The sequence below is a fragment of the Thamnophis sirtalis genome, unplaced genomic scaffold (genome assembly GCF_051295495.1).
Source record: "Thamnophis sirtalis isolate CommonGarterSnake01/CBP01778 unplaced genomic scaffold, rThaSir2_p1.2 scaffold_2, whole genome shotgun sequence".
NCBI classification, from domain to species: Eukaryota; Metazoa; Chordata; class Lepidosauria; order Squamata; family Natricidae; genus Thamnophis; species Thamnophis sirtalis.
In genome coordinates this window covers 721,042-736,495 of record NW_028261382.1, presented here as the reverse complement: position 1 = coordinate 736,495, position 15,454 = coordinate 721,042, and the positions used below count along the sequence as shown (strand labels likewise).

Genomic DNA, 15,454 nt, shown 5'->3' with positions numbered 1-15,454 from the left:
CTGTTTTTACCAGCTTTCTCGTGGTTTGTGACGAGAAGAGGATGACGGTTGCTGTGGTCTCCCTCTCAGGCCTTGCAGGAGCAGCTGACCTCCGTTGTCCAGGAAATTGGCCATCTCATCGACCCCATTGCGACGGCAGCCCGAGGGGAGGCTGCTCAGCTGGGACACAAGGTAGGAGCTCCGGAGGGGTCCGGGGTCTGTTCTCGGGGGACCCCTGAGCTGTAGAAATGGCAGAGTATCTCAACCTTGGCAAGTTTTAAGGTGGGTGGACTTCAACTCCCAGGATTCCCCAGGCTTCACATCACCAAGGTTGGAAAGCATAGGGGGGGGGGGGGGCGTGGAATCCTTGCACCCGTCTTAGGAAGGGCAGCCTCGCGTGTCTGACTCCAGGGTCTCCTGGCCCCCTCAGGTGACGCAGCTCTCCAGCTACTTTGAACCTTTGGTTCTGGCGGCCGTTGGCGTCGTCTCCAAGTTGATGAATCACCAGCAGCAAATGAACCTGCTGGATCAGACCAAGACCTTGGCGGAATCGGCCCTCCAGATGCTCTACGCGGCCAAGGAAGGAGGGGGGAACCCAAAGGTAGATCTGTCGGTGGCGCGGGGGGGGGGGGGGGGTTGGGGAATGGAGCAGGTACCGGAGGGGGGGCAGATCCGTCCCAGCAGGGAAGTGGCCTGAGGTGGCCTCTTTGGCCGTGGCAGATTCCCAGTCAAAGGCGAATCCTTCTCGGCTCTGCCAATGAAGCCTTGCAACCCTCCTTTGGGGAACGCAGTGGAAGCCCCTCAGAGTGGGGGGCTTCTGGAGACGGCCGGGGGGGGGGGGGTTGGCTTTGGAACGTGGCTCCTTAGAAGAAGAAGAAGCACTGCGGACATTTTAAAAACAAATGGGCAGATGAAAGAGATCAGTTCCGAGCAGCTGTTGTGTTTGCAGGAAGTTTTTAAAACAGAAACACTTCAAGCTTCAGGATAATCTGGGTGGGTTTTTTTTCACTAGTAGTCCTTAGGTTATGGCTGTAATGAGAGCTGCCCATCATGCTTGAAATGGTCGTAAGTCGAGGACTAGCTGTGTTCTTCTTCCTTTGCACAGTATCCTCAACCGACTCTTCACTTGCACACAGATGTGTGCAACGGAGAGCCCGTCATTTTTCAGCCTTGCCAACCTGAAGATAGCAATAGCAATAGCAGTAGACTTATATACCGCTTCATAGGCCTTTCAGCCCTCTCTAAGCGGTTTACAGAGAGTCAGCATATTGCCCCCAACAATCCGGGTCCTCATTTCACCCACCTCGGAAGGATGGAAGGCTGAGTCAACCCTGAGCCGGTGAGATTTGAACCGCTGACCTGCTGATCTAGCAGTAGCCTGCAGTGCTACATTTAACCACTGCGCCACCTTGGCTCTTTTGGGGGGGGGGCTCCCACTCCCCAAATTCCCAGCCACCCTGGGCTCACTCAGGATAACGGGAGGTTTCACTTGGCAAGTGGGGAGGGGGCTGGCCGCCACCCGGAGCCAGTTTATTCCCCGAAACAGTTCCCATTTGTCAGAAGGAAATTTCAGCAAGAAAACATGATTTGCATGTGTTACAAGTCTAAAAATACGCTCCTTGGGAGCAATCACGTTTCAGACGCCGGGAGGTGCATGATGAGCTCTGTGGAGAATTCCTTCTCTGCCTCTCCGGCAAGGGCCTTTAATTAAAAACACAGCAATTCGGTAATCAACTCCGTCTGATTGGGCCCTTCCGCCAGGCCCTCGGGCAGAAAGTCTTCTAACGGCTTCTTTAAAATAAAAATAAAAAAAAGAAAGGATGCTCAGAATAAACTTTTGAGGATGGGATATTGGGAAGTGGGGGATCGAAAACCTTTTCAAGAACTGCTTCGGAATTGAATGTTTGTGGGGGTTGAAATTCCAAACGTCACAAAGAGCTTGACTGTCTGTCTAGAGATGATAGGTAGATAGAGTAAATAAATAAATAGATAAATAAATAGATAAATAGATGATAGAGATGATAGACAGAGATAGATAGATAGATAGATAGATAGATAGATAGATAGATAGATAGATAGATAGATAGATAGATAGATAGATAGATAGATAGATAGATAGATAGATAGATCGATCAGTGTTTCCCAACCTTGGCAACTTGAAGATGTCCGGACTTCAACTCCCAGAATTCCCCAGCCAGCGAATGCTGGCTGGGGAATTCTGGGAGTTGAAGTCCGGACATCTTCAAGTTGTCAAGGTTGGGAAACACTGAGATAGATAATAGATAAATAAATAGGTGATATAGAGATGATAGATAGACAGAGATAAATAGAAAAATAGAGATAAATAAATAGATAAATAAATAGAGAGATGATAGATAGATGATAGATAGACAGAGAGGGGATGGCCTCCCCTTGCTGCTAGGATCCCCCCGATGTGGATTCCTGCGTTGTGCAGATGTTTAGGATGGATGATCTTGGTGGCCCCTTCTGATTCTAAGACCTTGTGACTAAATACTGGGGCCTCTATGGACAGCTGCGGTGTTTCTTCTTTGATACACCAGGAAGCTTTTAATTCAGCGTGTACCTGCCCTCCTTGAGGGTGGCAGTGGCCGCAATCTGGAGAGGTCCTTCCCCTTGGGTCCGTTCTTAGAAGCCTCTGCTCCAGAGGGAGTCCTCTTCTTCTTCCTTGCACCCTCCATGCGCTGCTTCTAGAGGAACCCGGGGGTCCGTCGGTGTCCCACGTCTGTCCCACCGGAGGACGTGAGGGGGCTCTGTGCTCCCGGCTGCGTTGCAAAGGAAGGAAAGGCTGACGGGTCTCCGTTCTCCCTCCCAGGCGTCCCACACGCACGACGCCATCCTGGAAGCAGCCCAGCTCATGAAGGAAGCCGTGGACGACATCATGGTGACCTTGAATGAGGCCGCCAGTGAAGTTGGCATGGTGGGGAACATGGTGGATTCCATCGCTGAAGCTATGAGTAAGGTGGGTGAAGGACCTTCTGGATCCATGGCTGCTTCTCCTGAGGGGCATCCAAGGAGGCTCGGACCAGGCTGACAACTATCCAACTTCTTCGCTTCTTTTTCAAGTGTTCTAATAACCATCTTTTCTCAGCAGTTTCCCTATTATTATGTTACCTGTTCAAATAGAGGAAGGGGCTTTGGGGGAAAATGCATCCTTGCCTTGTCATCCTTCTCCCAGGCAGGTGGAAATTAGTCTTCCAACTGGGGTGGCTCTACCCAAAAAGATGGGGGTTGCTTCAACGGTTCCTTGCATCTCGGTCTCTCTCAGTTGGGTCTTCTAAGTCAGTGGTCTCCAACCTTGGCAACTTTAAGACTTGTGGACTTCAACTCCCAGAGTTCCTCAGCCAGCAAAGCTGGCTGAGGAACTCTGGGAGTTGAAGTCCACAAGTCTTAAAGTTGCCAAGGTTGGAGACCACTGTTCTAAGTGATGGGCAGTGGTGTTTTGTACCTCAGCTCCCATCACCTGAAACTGGTTGCTGGGCTGATTGCGAATTATGGGATGTGTAGTCCAGCAGCTCTGGAGTGCCCCAGATTGAGGTCTCCTCCCCCTCCTTGCTGAGAATCTTCCCTCAAGTATTTTACCAATGGTCGGAGAGAGAGAGAAAAGGGGTTTGGAAATGAAGAAAGCTAAAAAAATAAGTAGAAAATACACTTAAATAAAATGAAAACTGTTAGTGCGTGTATGATGAGAATAATGATGTTTAATGTTGATGTGATGATATTACCAGAAAACATTAAGAAGAAAAATGGAGAGTTTTAAATGCTCAATATATAATAATTCTACACTTAGGGAAATCATGTTAATATGAATGTGAAAGATGTGGCACAGAGATGTTTGTGCTCAGAAGACACACGGCGGAAGGAGAGATGGGATGTTTTATTTTTGCAACTAAAAAATAATAAAACTCTTTTAAAAAAACCTTCCCTCTCCTTTCTGCCACGCAGCTGGACGAAGGGACCCTGTCCGATCCCAAAGGATCCTTTGTCGACTACCAGACCACCGTTGTCAAATTCTGCAGGGCCATCGCAGTCACAGCCCAAGAGATGGTGAGGGAAGCACCTGGGCCCCCCTGACCTCGCTTTCCCTTGAAGGCAGACCGGTCCCTTTGGCCAGTGTCCAGAAACGGGGCCTTCTGCAAGGGACAAAAGAGGGACCTGGAGGGACAGTTCGGACCAAGTCAGAACCGAACCTTCCACCTGCAAGAGAATCCCTGCATAAAACGGGTCAAAATACTGGAGGAGACTAGCAGGAAGACAGGGGGGAGATAGCAAAATTGGGAGGCGGGGTCTTCCAGAGCTCCCATGGGGTCTTCCGGTTGGTGTTGCAAGGCAACGTGGAAAACTAGGATGCGCATCCTTCTTTCCGCCCTTTCAGATGACCAAGGCGGTCACCAATCCAGAGGAACTGGGAGGACTGGCCTCACAGATGACCACTGACTACGGACACCTGGCTTCCCAGGGCCGGATGGCAGCGGCGACTGCGGAACCGGAGGAGGTCTGCCACCACCTTTGCCTCCCCTTCAGTACACCAGCCCCCCTGCCCCCGGCCCCGTGGGGTTGTGGGAAACAGTACACCCACCGTAGATCAGGGGGTGGCTGGAGCAGTTGAAAGTGCTGCATCCCCCCCCTAGAGAATGCAGAGAATAAAATCCCCCTTTCGGAATAAAAGCCAAGCTTCCTTCTAATTTGGGGGGAAGAGAAAACTGAGGAAGCCACACAAGGATCAGAAACCTTTGGAATTTTCCCTTTCACCCATTACAGAAAACTTTCCTTTAATGGGGCTTTTCCTTCTTCTCGTCTACTTCCCCTCCGTTGCTCAGAGAAGCTGTTAGTCCTGGTTTTAATTTGCTTTTTATTCTACATCGTGATAACAGACAGTAATATAACGCTGGCTCTGAATTAAAACAGACCAGAGGGGTGTTTTCTAGTATTCCTTAAGCTTGTCTGTAGCAGCTGGAAGCCCATCCTCAGCCTGGGCCTTCCAGATTAGCTTTTTCTGCAGCCCTTCAGCCGCCTTCCCTCCCTCTCTGCTCGGAAGGAGACCCACAGTACGAGCCTTTTCACCGGCTGTTCTTCCTTCTGCCACCTTTGGGCTCCACAGATAGGCTTCCAGATCAGAACCCGGGTTCAAGAACTTGGACACAGCTGCATCTTCCTGGTGCAGAAAGCTGGGGCTCTGCAGATATGTCCAACCGACGCCTACACGAAGCGGGAGTTGATCGAATGCACCCGGGCGGTCAGTGAAAAGGTGGGTGCCTCTCCCGCCCTTCCCTCCCTCCCTCCCTCCCTTCGATGGGCCATCCCTGCACCCACCTTGGTCCCTTCTCTTGGACAGGTGTCCCTGGTGCTGTCGGCTCTCCAGGCGGGGAACAAGGGCACCCAGGCATGCATCACCGCTGCCAGCGCCGTCTCCGGCATCATCGCTGACCTGGATACCACCATCTTGTTTGCTGCGGCTGGGACGCTGAATGCTGAAAACAACGAATCCTTTGCCGATCACAGGTGAGGCTGAGTACGTAGAGAGGGAGGGGGGGTTGGGAGTAGGTTTACTCTGAAATTGTTTGGGGGTTTGGAAAGAAGCGACAATGTGGAGGTTCATGAAGAAACCTGGCTGTGCCGGCAGGCCTGGGATTGATGAGTTCCCCTCCCCTCTCGACTTGTATGGCTGTATGACTCTTGTGTATTTTAATTACATGTATTGTGTTTGTATCCCCTTTTCCCCTTTTGAGTTGTTCGCCGCCCTGAGTCCCTCCCGGAGAAAGGCGGCATACAAATAAACTAAATCTAAATCTAAATCTAAATCATGAAGAAAGTGAACTCGGTTGTTGGTTTAATAGTAGTAGCAATGAGATTCCCCTTCCCCGCCTTCGCCTTTAAACAGCAGGCAACTCGGTAAAGATAAATTCTTTGTCCGTAAAGATAAATCTTAAGAAAGACAAAACTATCCCAGAACCCAGAACTTTGCACCTGGAGCTAAGAAATAAGATGTGGACCTGCCTCCACCCTTCAGAACTAATTTCAAAGTTAATTAGGGTAACAGTTTTTGGAAATTCTGATTGTAGCTGAGCATAAATCAGAATAATTGGTCTGTTTTTAAAGTTCATATCAGCCACCCAATGTGATTAAAGCTAAAGGGGGGGGGGTAGAATGCAAAAGGAGGATTCAGATGCGCGAGGCAATCAGTCGGAAATGCCCTCACAAAATCGGCATAGGCGGCTCCCACTTCTTTGCCCCCCTTGATGCCAAGGAAGTCGTGCCCTGCTCCTGCTCACCCCACCGCCTTCCACCCTCTTCCTTTTCCCAGGGAAAACATCCTGAAGACGGCAAAGGCTTTGGTGGAGGACACCAAGCTGCTGGTCTCCGGAGCCGCCTCCAGCCAGGAGAGGTTGGCCCAAGCGGCCCAGTCTTCGGCCAGCACCATCACCCAGCTGGCAGAGGTGGTGAAGCTGGGAGCAGCCAGCCTGGGCTCAGATGACCCCGAAACGCAGGTGTGTATGGAGGGGCCTGATGGGATAGACCCCATCCTAGGATTGGAAGGGGGGGTTGGGTCACCCCCAAATCGCCCAGAACCTCTGGGCTTCCTTTGGGCTTCTGAAGCCCAGCTGCGTGAACAGAGAGAGGTCCTCTGTGCCAGGGCAGGAGTCCAGAGATCGGGCCAGGAAGTCTGGGAGCCTGCAAGTAGCTAGTATTGGTTTTGTGTGTGTGTGTGTGTGTGTGTGTGTGTGTGTGTGTGTGTGTGTGTATTTAGAGTTGTATGTATGTATGTATGTATGTATGTATGTATGTATGTATGTATATGTTGTATTTGTGCTGATAAATAAATAAAGGGAGACTAGTATAGATCTATTTCAAGCTATTTAGCTCTCATCAGCTAGCCATACCCTTACTGGGATTCGAACCTGTGCTGTATTGCATCTTAGGCAGATGTCTTAACCAATACAGCACAGGTTCGAATCCCAGTAAGGGTATGGCTAGCTGATGAGAGCTAAATAGCTTGAAATAGATCTATACTAGTCTCCCTTTATTTATTTATCAGCACAAATAAAAAAACACAAATATAACAAAGGCAACAGTAAAAATATTGGGTTTCTGTCGTGATGGACTCTTGTGACGAGCCGATTGACAGATGATGGAAGCAGTTAGCTTCCTCCCATAATTGGGGCTTACCAGGGGTTATAAAAATCTAAAATATGTGTGTGTGTGTGTGTGTGTGTGTTGTATTTGTGCTGATAAATAAAGGGAGACTTTATCAGCACAAATACAAGACAAATGTAACAAAGGCAACAGTAAAAATATTGGGTTTCTGTCTGGATGGTCTCTTGTGACGAGCCGATAGACAGAGAAAGGAAACAGTAGGCTTCCTCCCATATTTGGGCATACCAGGGGTTGTGACCCTAAATACATACGTACGTACGTACGTACGTACATACATACATACATACATACATACATACATACATACATACATAATTTATTTGATTCTTTTTTATTAGTTTTCTTGTTTTAAATGAGGTTTTTATCTTCTGTCAGCTGCCTTGAATCTCCATGTGCAAAGAGGCAGCAATATAAATTCAATAAACAAAACAAGCAAGCAAACTTTTATCAGATTTATGTAGCTGCCCGTCTCACTGAAGTTCTGGCTGTGGAAATGACCTCCACCTGCTCTCTAATGCGAGTTGGCCCTCATAAGCTGACCTATCTTCCCACGGAAGGCCAGAAAGCGTGGAGAAGACCCAGAGCCGCTAACAGGCCCTGTTTTTGGCAGGTTGTGCTCATCAATGCCATTAAGGATGTGGCGAAGGCCTTGTCTGACCTCATCGGTGCCACCAAAGGAGCCGCCAGCAAGCCAGCCGACGACCCGTCCATGTACCAGCTGAAGGGGGCTGCCAAGGTACGGGAAAGGATTGGCTTTCCTTGTCAGGTCTCAGGCAGGTTGCCCACCACACGGGCCCCCTGGCCTTCTCCCAAAGTCCCGCAACCGGGAAATAACGGCCGGCAAGTGTTTCAGGCGCATGTGGTGGCCTTTCTCACCCCTGGAGCTGCCTTTCCTCCCGGGGGGAGAATTGGGCTTTTGACGCTCCGTCTGAGGGAAGCGCGCACTTCTGTTCAGGCTTCGTTCTTTCTTAAGCTCCTGAGGACATAAGACCTGTAACACGTTTTATCCCAAGGCTTTTAATATAATGGTTAATGCTGCTCATTTCTCCCACCCGCGACCAGCCGGGGTCTCCTCTTGCAGCCCCCCCCAAGAGTGATGTTGGCTCAAGAGATCCCTGTTGTTGAGGGTCCAAATGTTGGTCACGAGAGAGATTCCCTGTTGGCTGTTTTCTCCATCGGCCATCCCTCCCTCCTCCGCAGTGGGGCTGGATTCCCCACACGGTTGCCCAAATCCTGCGGCTGAAGCTCTGCACCCGGGAAGGATAGGCCCTGCCTTCCTTGGCGGCCAGGGAGACGCTGCTGCAACTCCTCCCTCCCTCCCTTCCTTCCTTCCTTCCTTCCTTCCTTCCTTCCTTCCTTCCTTCCTTCCTCCCAGGTGATGGTGACCAACGTCACCTCCCTCTTGAAGACGGTGAAGGCGGTGGAGGACGAGGCCACCCGCGGAACGAGGGCGCTGGAGGCCACCATAGAGTGCATCAAGCAGGAGCTCACGGTAGTCCCACCGCCCAGGACCCCTCCCCGTTCAACGCTGCAAAAGGGAGATTGATGGGGGGGTGGGGAGGGCTCTGCTTTCCAGCTGAGCATCGGTTTCTGAGCTTCCCTTCAAGGTTGGGGAGCAAAGCAACGTGGACACCCGATCCCGCCATTGCCGCGGCTTCTTGCTCACGGCCTTGGGGGAGCCTCAGCATTGCTGCCCTTGTAGAGGAAGGGTCTCGGTTCTCCCCTGGCAGCCTTTCTTCAATGGGGATGGGCACTGTGGTCCTTGCACCAGGACCTCCCTTGGCCCCTTTTGCATTCAGCCTCCCCTCCCCCCTCCCCGGCTCCTTCCTGAGGTTTCCACAGCATCATCCCTGACCTCCCTCCCTCCCTCCCCTCCCCTCCCCTCCCTCCAGGTGTTCCAGTCCAGGGATGTTCCCGAGAAGACCGGCTCCCCCGAAGAATCCATCCGGATGACGAAAGGCATCACCATGGCAACGGCCAAAGCCGTGGCAGCCGGGAATTCCTGCCGGCAAGAGGACGTGATCGCCACGGCCAACCTCAGCCGCAAAGCCGTGGCCGACATGCTGGCTGCCTGCAAGGTAAACTTCCTGGTTCGGTTCTCACGGTTGGGCTGACTTCCAGGAACTCTTTTCTCAAAGGGCGGATCTGCACGTGAAAAGGGTTTGTGAGTCGGTTTGCCTTCTTCCCCCCCTCGAGTGGTTTTCTTTTGAAACGAGCATGGGTGGCTTCTCAAAGGGGCTGGATCCGTTCCCAGAGACTGGCCTCTTTGGGGCTGTGGATGGGCGGAGGAGTCTGCCTCCCTCCAACCCCCAGTTCGGGGCACGGCAGAAGCTGGGGGTGTGTGTGTGTATGTTGCTCCATACCCGACTGGACTCAACTTCTGGAGTTTAAGCGATGGCAGCAAAGAAATGTGCGAAGGGTTTCGAGAACTAAATAAGGATTATTTCGGGAGCCAACAGGGCTGCACATTGATTCAGAGGCTCCGTGTGTGTGTGTGTGTGTGTGTGTGTGTGTGTGTGTGTGTGTGTGTGTGTGTGTGTAAGTGCGTGCCTGTGTGTCTGTGCTTGAGTGTAATTGTGAGATGAATAGACTTGCTCATTGCTTGGAGCTGCAGAGCCCCAGCAACTGATTCCGGGGGCATCCCAAGGACCAAAGGAGTTTTGTTTGAGGACTTGTGGAATGGGGGGGGGGGTGAAAGACACCCACACACACACACTTGGAAGCATCCCCAGCCCTGGGAAGGCCTGTATCCCATCCTGGCCAAGAGACGGAGAGTGTGAGCGCAGGTCAAAACTCACAGGCTGAACTGCCACTTCTGGTCAAGCTTTGTCCCCGGGGATGGAGGGTGGGGGGGGTTCTCCTCCTGCAGCCCACGTGCCCAGAGCATCTCTGCCGCCTGAGGGTTTGGGGTCTCCCCCTGGGGGGGAATTGGGCACATGGTTAATCTTCTCAGCTCCTTTGGTGTCTCAGAAGCCCAACGCATTTCGGGTTCGGTTCTCAAAGCTGCTTGCAGCAAAGGAGCCTCCGGCAGGACAAAATGCAGCTCCTTGGCAGCTGGGAGCGGAAATGCCTCGAGAAGGGGAGGGAGGGGGCTGAAAGGGGAATGCTCATTTCTTGGGGAGTATGCAGGATTGGGAAAGCTCCCCCCCCCCCAATCAGTTGAGCCGGAGGGGCGATGCATCGACTGCATCTGAGCTCCAAAGGCTGCGCCAAGACCCAACCTGGGCGGGCGCCTTTTCGCGTGGCTCACCCCCCCCCCGCTCTCCCAGGAGCTTTGGCTCCCCCTGAAGGTCTCCGTGTTCTGCCCCACAGCAAGCCTCCTATCACCCGGATGTCAGCGAAGAGGTGCGGCTGAGGGCGCTGCATTATGGGACGGAGTGCACCTTGGCTTACTTGCAGCTCCTGGAACACGTCCTGATGGTAAAGAGAGCTTTGCCCCCCCCTCTGCCCCCCTCCTTTGCCCCCTCCTTTGCCCCTTCCTGACAAGGATCGCTGCTCTGCGTTGGCATCAGGGGGCATTTTGTGCTGGCTGCCCGATGCCCGGTTTTGGCCAGGCCAGATGAAGGGAAGGGGGACTTTGGGGAAAAAGAGGGAGATGCTGCGGACACCCCCTTTTGTGACCCCCTCCTCCTCCTCCCTCCCCTTCAACAGATCCTCCAGAAGCCCAGTGCCGAGCTGAAGCACCCTCTGACTGCCTTGTCCAAGGGGGTCGCGGGGGCCGTGACGGAACTCATACAGTCGGCCGAAGCCATGAAAGGTACGTCTTCTCCCCGGCGGGAACCACGCTGGGAGACGGAGAGCCACGCAAAGAACGCTGCGCGCTTGAGGAAGGGGCTCTGCTTCAGCAGTCGCGGGACTGTCCCAGGGGGGCTCCCCACTCAGTCTTCAGTGTTTGAAAACGGCATGAAAGTGGAGGCCAGAATTAAACGCGTGTCGAGTTATCCACAGTAGAATCAAATCAGTGGCACCGTTCGAAACTCAGGAGGGCTGGAACCACGTTGGCCTCCTGTGGAGATGGAAGGAAGGCGCTGCCCCACAGAGACCCCCCCCCCTGGCCTTTATCCCCCTCCTGGCTGGGGAGACACATGGGGAAAACCTCCCCCCAACAGGGGTCCTTGCATAGAAGTCAGCGGTCTTGGAGATCTCCTGGCCGAGCTAAATGGAGGAAAAGAATAGTCCTCTTCTCCTCCTCAGGTAGGCCTAGAAAGTGCCTACATTTATCTAGATTTAGAAGCTGAGCAGCGTAAAGCCTCTTCGGCCTTTGGAAGGAGACCGACAGAAAATCCCAGGGCTGCGGGTTTCTGTTGGCCTAGACAGGAAACCCACCAGGGGAGCGAATGCTACTACTTGGGTGGAAGGTTTCGGGAACAGGATCTTCCAACTGGCACTCCGGTTCTTCCCCCTTCTCCTTGACAGCCCAGGAAACTAGGGAGGGTCTCTTCGGGGCTTCTTGCCCACCCACCACCCTGCCACGGGCTAAGCTGCCTTTCATCTGGCTGTTCCCTTGGCTGGTCTCGTTGCCTTGGTCCCTCCCACCTCCGTTGCCCCTCGGTTGGGAAGCCCGAGGAGCCAGGTTGGGGCTGGGGGCAAAGGGGTGGCATCCAGGGGTTGAGTTTGAGTGGAGGGTGTCTCCTGCCATTGCTTTTGTGGCACAACCTTCTCCGGTGTCTCCTTGTGGCCGGGTGTGGCATCTCTTCAAGGTGAAACGCTTCGCTTACAAAAGGCCGACGGGCAGACGTGGGCAGCCCAGAGAACTCCAGAGGTGCCAGGAACACAACGGGTGAAATAAACCAGAGCACAGAGGAGAAGACGTGAGGGGCTGCACCAACTGAGGAAACCAGATGGTGGTTAGTTTAGTTGTGAAGCAAACTAGGATAACCCGCCTTGCTGTCTACCATCCCCAGGGACCGAATGGGTCAACCCCGAGGACCCCACCGTGATCGCCGAGACAGAATTACTCGGAGCTGCCGCTTCCATCGAAGCAGCTGCCAAGAAGCTGGAGCAGCTGAAGCCCAGAGCCAAACCCAAGGTGAGCAGGGCACGGGGGGGGGCTGCAATCTGGAGACCCTCTTCTGTGGAAGAACCCCCCCGCCAGCAGATGCTCCCCTCTCTTGGAGGGCTGGGGAGACGCTGTTGGCTCCCTTGGAGGGCCGAATGGGGTTGAGAAATCAGGGACCCCCAAAGAGAAGGGGCCTGGCCGGGTCTGTGCCAACTTGTCTGCCGGGGCTGAAGAAGAGGCTCGGCTGAGGGAGGGGGGCACCTGGCCCCCACAAGAGGAAACTCCAGCAGGACGTTGTCTGTGGCTGCCATCTCAGGCCTCCCCATGCCACCTGGGAAATGCCACCGAGACCGGCCACGTAAGGAAAGGCCACACACGTGGGGCTCCCGTTCTCTCCCGTGGGGGGGTCACCCTGTGAGGCTCTTTCAGTCGGACTTTCCCGAGGTAGCTTGAGACGGAAGCCGGTGCTCTGCGTTGCTCCGGACGCTTCCCAGTCGCTTGAGAGAGAGAGAGAGAGCGAGAGAGAGAATCTGGAGGGGAGCAAATCCTTCCTTGCCTGCAGCTCATCACGTGGGCTAGAAAACCTTCCGTGTGCTTCCAGCCGAGAAGCTCTTGGGGGCAGCAGGAGACCTCTCTTGCAACCTGGGCTGGAGGGTGGGCTTCCCCCATTGAGCAGGCCTCTCCTCCTCCTCCTCCTCCTCCTCCGCTTGACCCCCCACCCAGGGGCCTTTTTTGCCCTGCGAGACTCTGTGTGATATGTTTGATATATTAGGTTGTAATTTAGCCCAACTATCTATCAAACATTCCTACGGTGTCTGGCTTTGTCTCCGGGAGGAGCGCTGTTTTCCATAGAAGACCCGGCAGGAGGCAATAAACAGATTCCACTGAGGGGTTTTTGGCAGATTCTTCTGGTGGTTTTTTCCCCTTTTCTCCCAGACGGGAATAAAGGTTGCACAGGGGGGAGAAAGAGAGAGAGAGATGCAGCCAGGCTCTTGATTTCATGTTTATCTATTGGCTCTGCTCCCCTTCCAAGAGGCTGGACCTCCGCATGGGGGGGGGGGGGGCAGGGATGACCTGCATGGCCACAAAATCTAACCTGGGGGGGGGCGTTGTTTTAGAGCAGCAGAGCCCGGCCAGGCGGTCACTTGTGGGGAGGGCCAGCCTGATGGGCTGCTTCTCTGATTGCAGCAGGCGGACGAGACCCTCGACTTTGAAGAACAGATTCTGGAAGCGGCCAAGTCCATCGCTGCCGCCACCAGCGCCCTGGTCAAGTCGGCCTCTGCTGCCCAGCGAGAGCTGGTCGCCCAAGGCAAGGTGGGTGCCCGAGACCCCCGCCCCTGGGAAGCCCCCCGAGTCCCTTCAGCCTCTCTGTACGCCTGCCCCGCCTTCTTCTGAGCCTTCCCTATTTCCTACCAAGCCCTTTTCTGCCCCAGGAGTCCTGGCCACATAGATCTCTACAGGGTAACCTTTCCCAGCTCTAAGGATAAAATCCCCAGGGTGGCCCGGATGGCTTCCTGCACGAGGCTGACCTGAATTTGCAGCTTCAAGTGATCGGTGACGCCAAACCCGGAGCAAACCCAGGGAGAGGAAATGAAGGCCAGGGGTGGCTTTGAGGCTGCCATTCTCCTTGCGGTTGGGCGGGGTCCAAGTGTCCCGTTGGATCCTCTCTGGGAGACGAAGGATTCCTTAGAGCAGCTTCTCAAGCTTGGCACCTTGAAGACGGGTGGACTTCAATTCCCAGAATGGGGAACACTGGAACGGTCGCCTTCCACCCATCTTCAAGGAGCCCAGCTTGGGAAAGGCTGCTTTGAAAGCAGAAGCAAAAAGGGATTCCCGTTTTATTCCCCCAACAAGCCCCCCTTGGGAGTCATTTGAAGGGCTTTTCCCATTTGGGCTTCCAGGTGGGGGCCATTCCTGCCAACGCCGTCGATGATGGCCAGTGGTCCCAGGGGCTGATCTCTGCGGTGAGTCTCTTCTGACACCTCCGTCCATGTGTGAAGCTTTGAGGGTCTTCTTGGGGGGGGCGGGGGGGGTTCCCCTCCTGCCAGATTAAAGAAAGCCCCCCCAGGAAGAGTGGAGGAAAGGCTCCGGGGAGGGCGCCTGCCCTCCTGTGACCGGATCTGAGGGAGAGCCAGCCCAGTTCCATGCTCAGCTGGGGCCTGCCCTATTCGCATGCCCCCCACAGGCCCGGATGGTGGCAGCTGCAACCAGCAACCTCTGCGAGGCAGCCAACGCCTCCGTCCAAGGCCACGCCAGCGAGGAGAAGCTCATCTCCTCGGCCAAGCAAGTGGCCGCCTCCACGGCTCAGCTGCTGGTGGCCTGCAAAGTGAAGGCTGACCAGGACTCGGAGGCCATGAGGAGGCTGCAGGTGAGCAGGTGAACGGACGGGGGGGGGGGGGCAGACTTGAATCGGGCCCTTTCCTCACAGGCCGATGCACACTGCGCACAGTTAGGATTACGCACCACCTGGGTGTAGCACTCTTTCCGTGCTGGGTCTGCTCTCCGTCCACAGGTGGCGGGCAACGCCGTGAAACGGGCGTCGGACAACCTGGTGAGGGCAGCGCAGAAGGCGGCCTTTGGGAAGGCGGATGACGACGACGTGGTGGTGAAGACCAAGTTTGTGGGGGGCATCGCGCAGGTGAGCCTGCTCTCTCCACGCAGCTGCTTCCCTGCCGCCCCCCCCTCCCCAATTTCTTCTGGGTGGAGGCCGTAGGAGGAACGACGGCCTGGCTGGGCCCTGGGCAGGAGCTGGGCCTGGGAGACAACAGGGCAGTTTCAGAGGGTTTTCAGACACCGCGTGACCTGCACGCCTCCACGGTCGAGCTCCTTCTCGGGCGGGGAGGGAGCTTAAGCGGGGTTTTTCCACCCCTTGGACTTCCGTAGCACCGTCCTTGCCTCCCTTCCCCAGATCATCGCAGCCCAGGAGGAGATGCTGAAGAAGGAGCGGGAATTGGAGGAAGCCAGGAAAAAGCTGGCCCAGATCCGCCAGCAGCAGTACAAGTTCCTCCCGAGCGAACTGCGGGAAGAGGAGGGCTAAACGCCCGCGGGGGTCTCGCTGGGAAGAAAGTGAGCTGAGCACGGGGTGGGGGGGAGGGGGCCTTTCCGCGAAGAGACACTGCCGAGCCCTTGCCGAAATCTGGGGTGTGTGAGAAGAGCCTCTCGGCCAGCCCACCCCGTGGGACAGTGTTAGGGTACCCCTGTGGCCCCCCCACCCCCATTCCCCGGCCTTCGTTTCTTGCATCTCAGGAGAAAAAGAGCTTGCCTCTCACAAGGGGGAGATCAAGTCAGTATTATAACATATCC

General features: G+C 54.5%; 1 protein-coding gene across 1 annotated transcript in view; it reads left to right on the top strand.

Annotated features, from left to right (window-relative positions):
* Positions 1–15,242, top strand: part of TLN2 (talin 2) — a 46,631-nt gene extending 31,389 nt beyond the window's left edge. The window contains exons 38-56 of the mRNA XM_087703954.1: positions 70–171; positions 410–580; positions 2,813–2,959; positions 3,943–4,044; positions 4,373–4,492; positions 5,099–5,245; positions 5,333–5,499; positions 6,302–6,485; positions 7,763–7,888; positions 8,528–8,644; positions 9,045–9,230; positions 10,465–10,572; positions 10,804–10,909; positions 12,057–12,181; positions 13,340–13,465; positions 14,053–14,115; positions 14,337–14,519; positions 14,664–14,789; positions 15,060–15,242. Of these exons, the coding sequence (XP_087560080.1) occupies positions 70–171; positions 410–580; positions 2,813–2,959; positions 3,943–4,044; positions 4,373–4,492; positions 5,099–5,245; positions 5,333–5,499; positions 6,302–6,485; positions 7,763–7,888; positions 8,528–8,644; positions 9,045–9,230; positions 10,465–10,572; positions 10,804–10,909; positions 12,057–12,181; positions 13,340–13,465; positions 14,053–14,115; positions 14,337–14,519; positions 14,664–14,789; positions 15,060–15,188 (2,535 nt within the window). The 3' untranslated portion in view covers positions 15,189–15,242. The remainder of the gene's footprint in view (positions 1–69; positions 172–409; positions 581–2,812; positions 2,960–3,942; positions 4,045–4,372; positions 4,493–5,098; positions 5,246–5,332; positions 5,500–6,301; positions 6,486–7,762; positions 7,889–8,527; positions 8,645–9,044; positions 9,231–10,464; positions 10,573–10,803; positions 10,910–12,056; positions 12,182–13,339; positions 13,466–14,052; positions 14,116–14,336; positions 14,520–14,663; positions 14,790–15,059) is intronic.
* Positions 15,243–15,454: the final 212 nt, after the last annotated feature.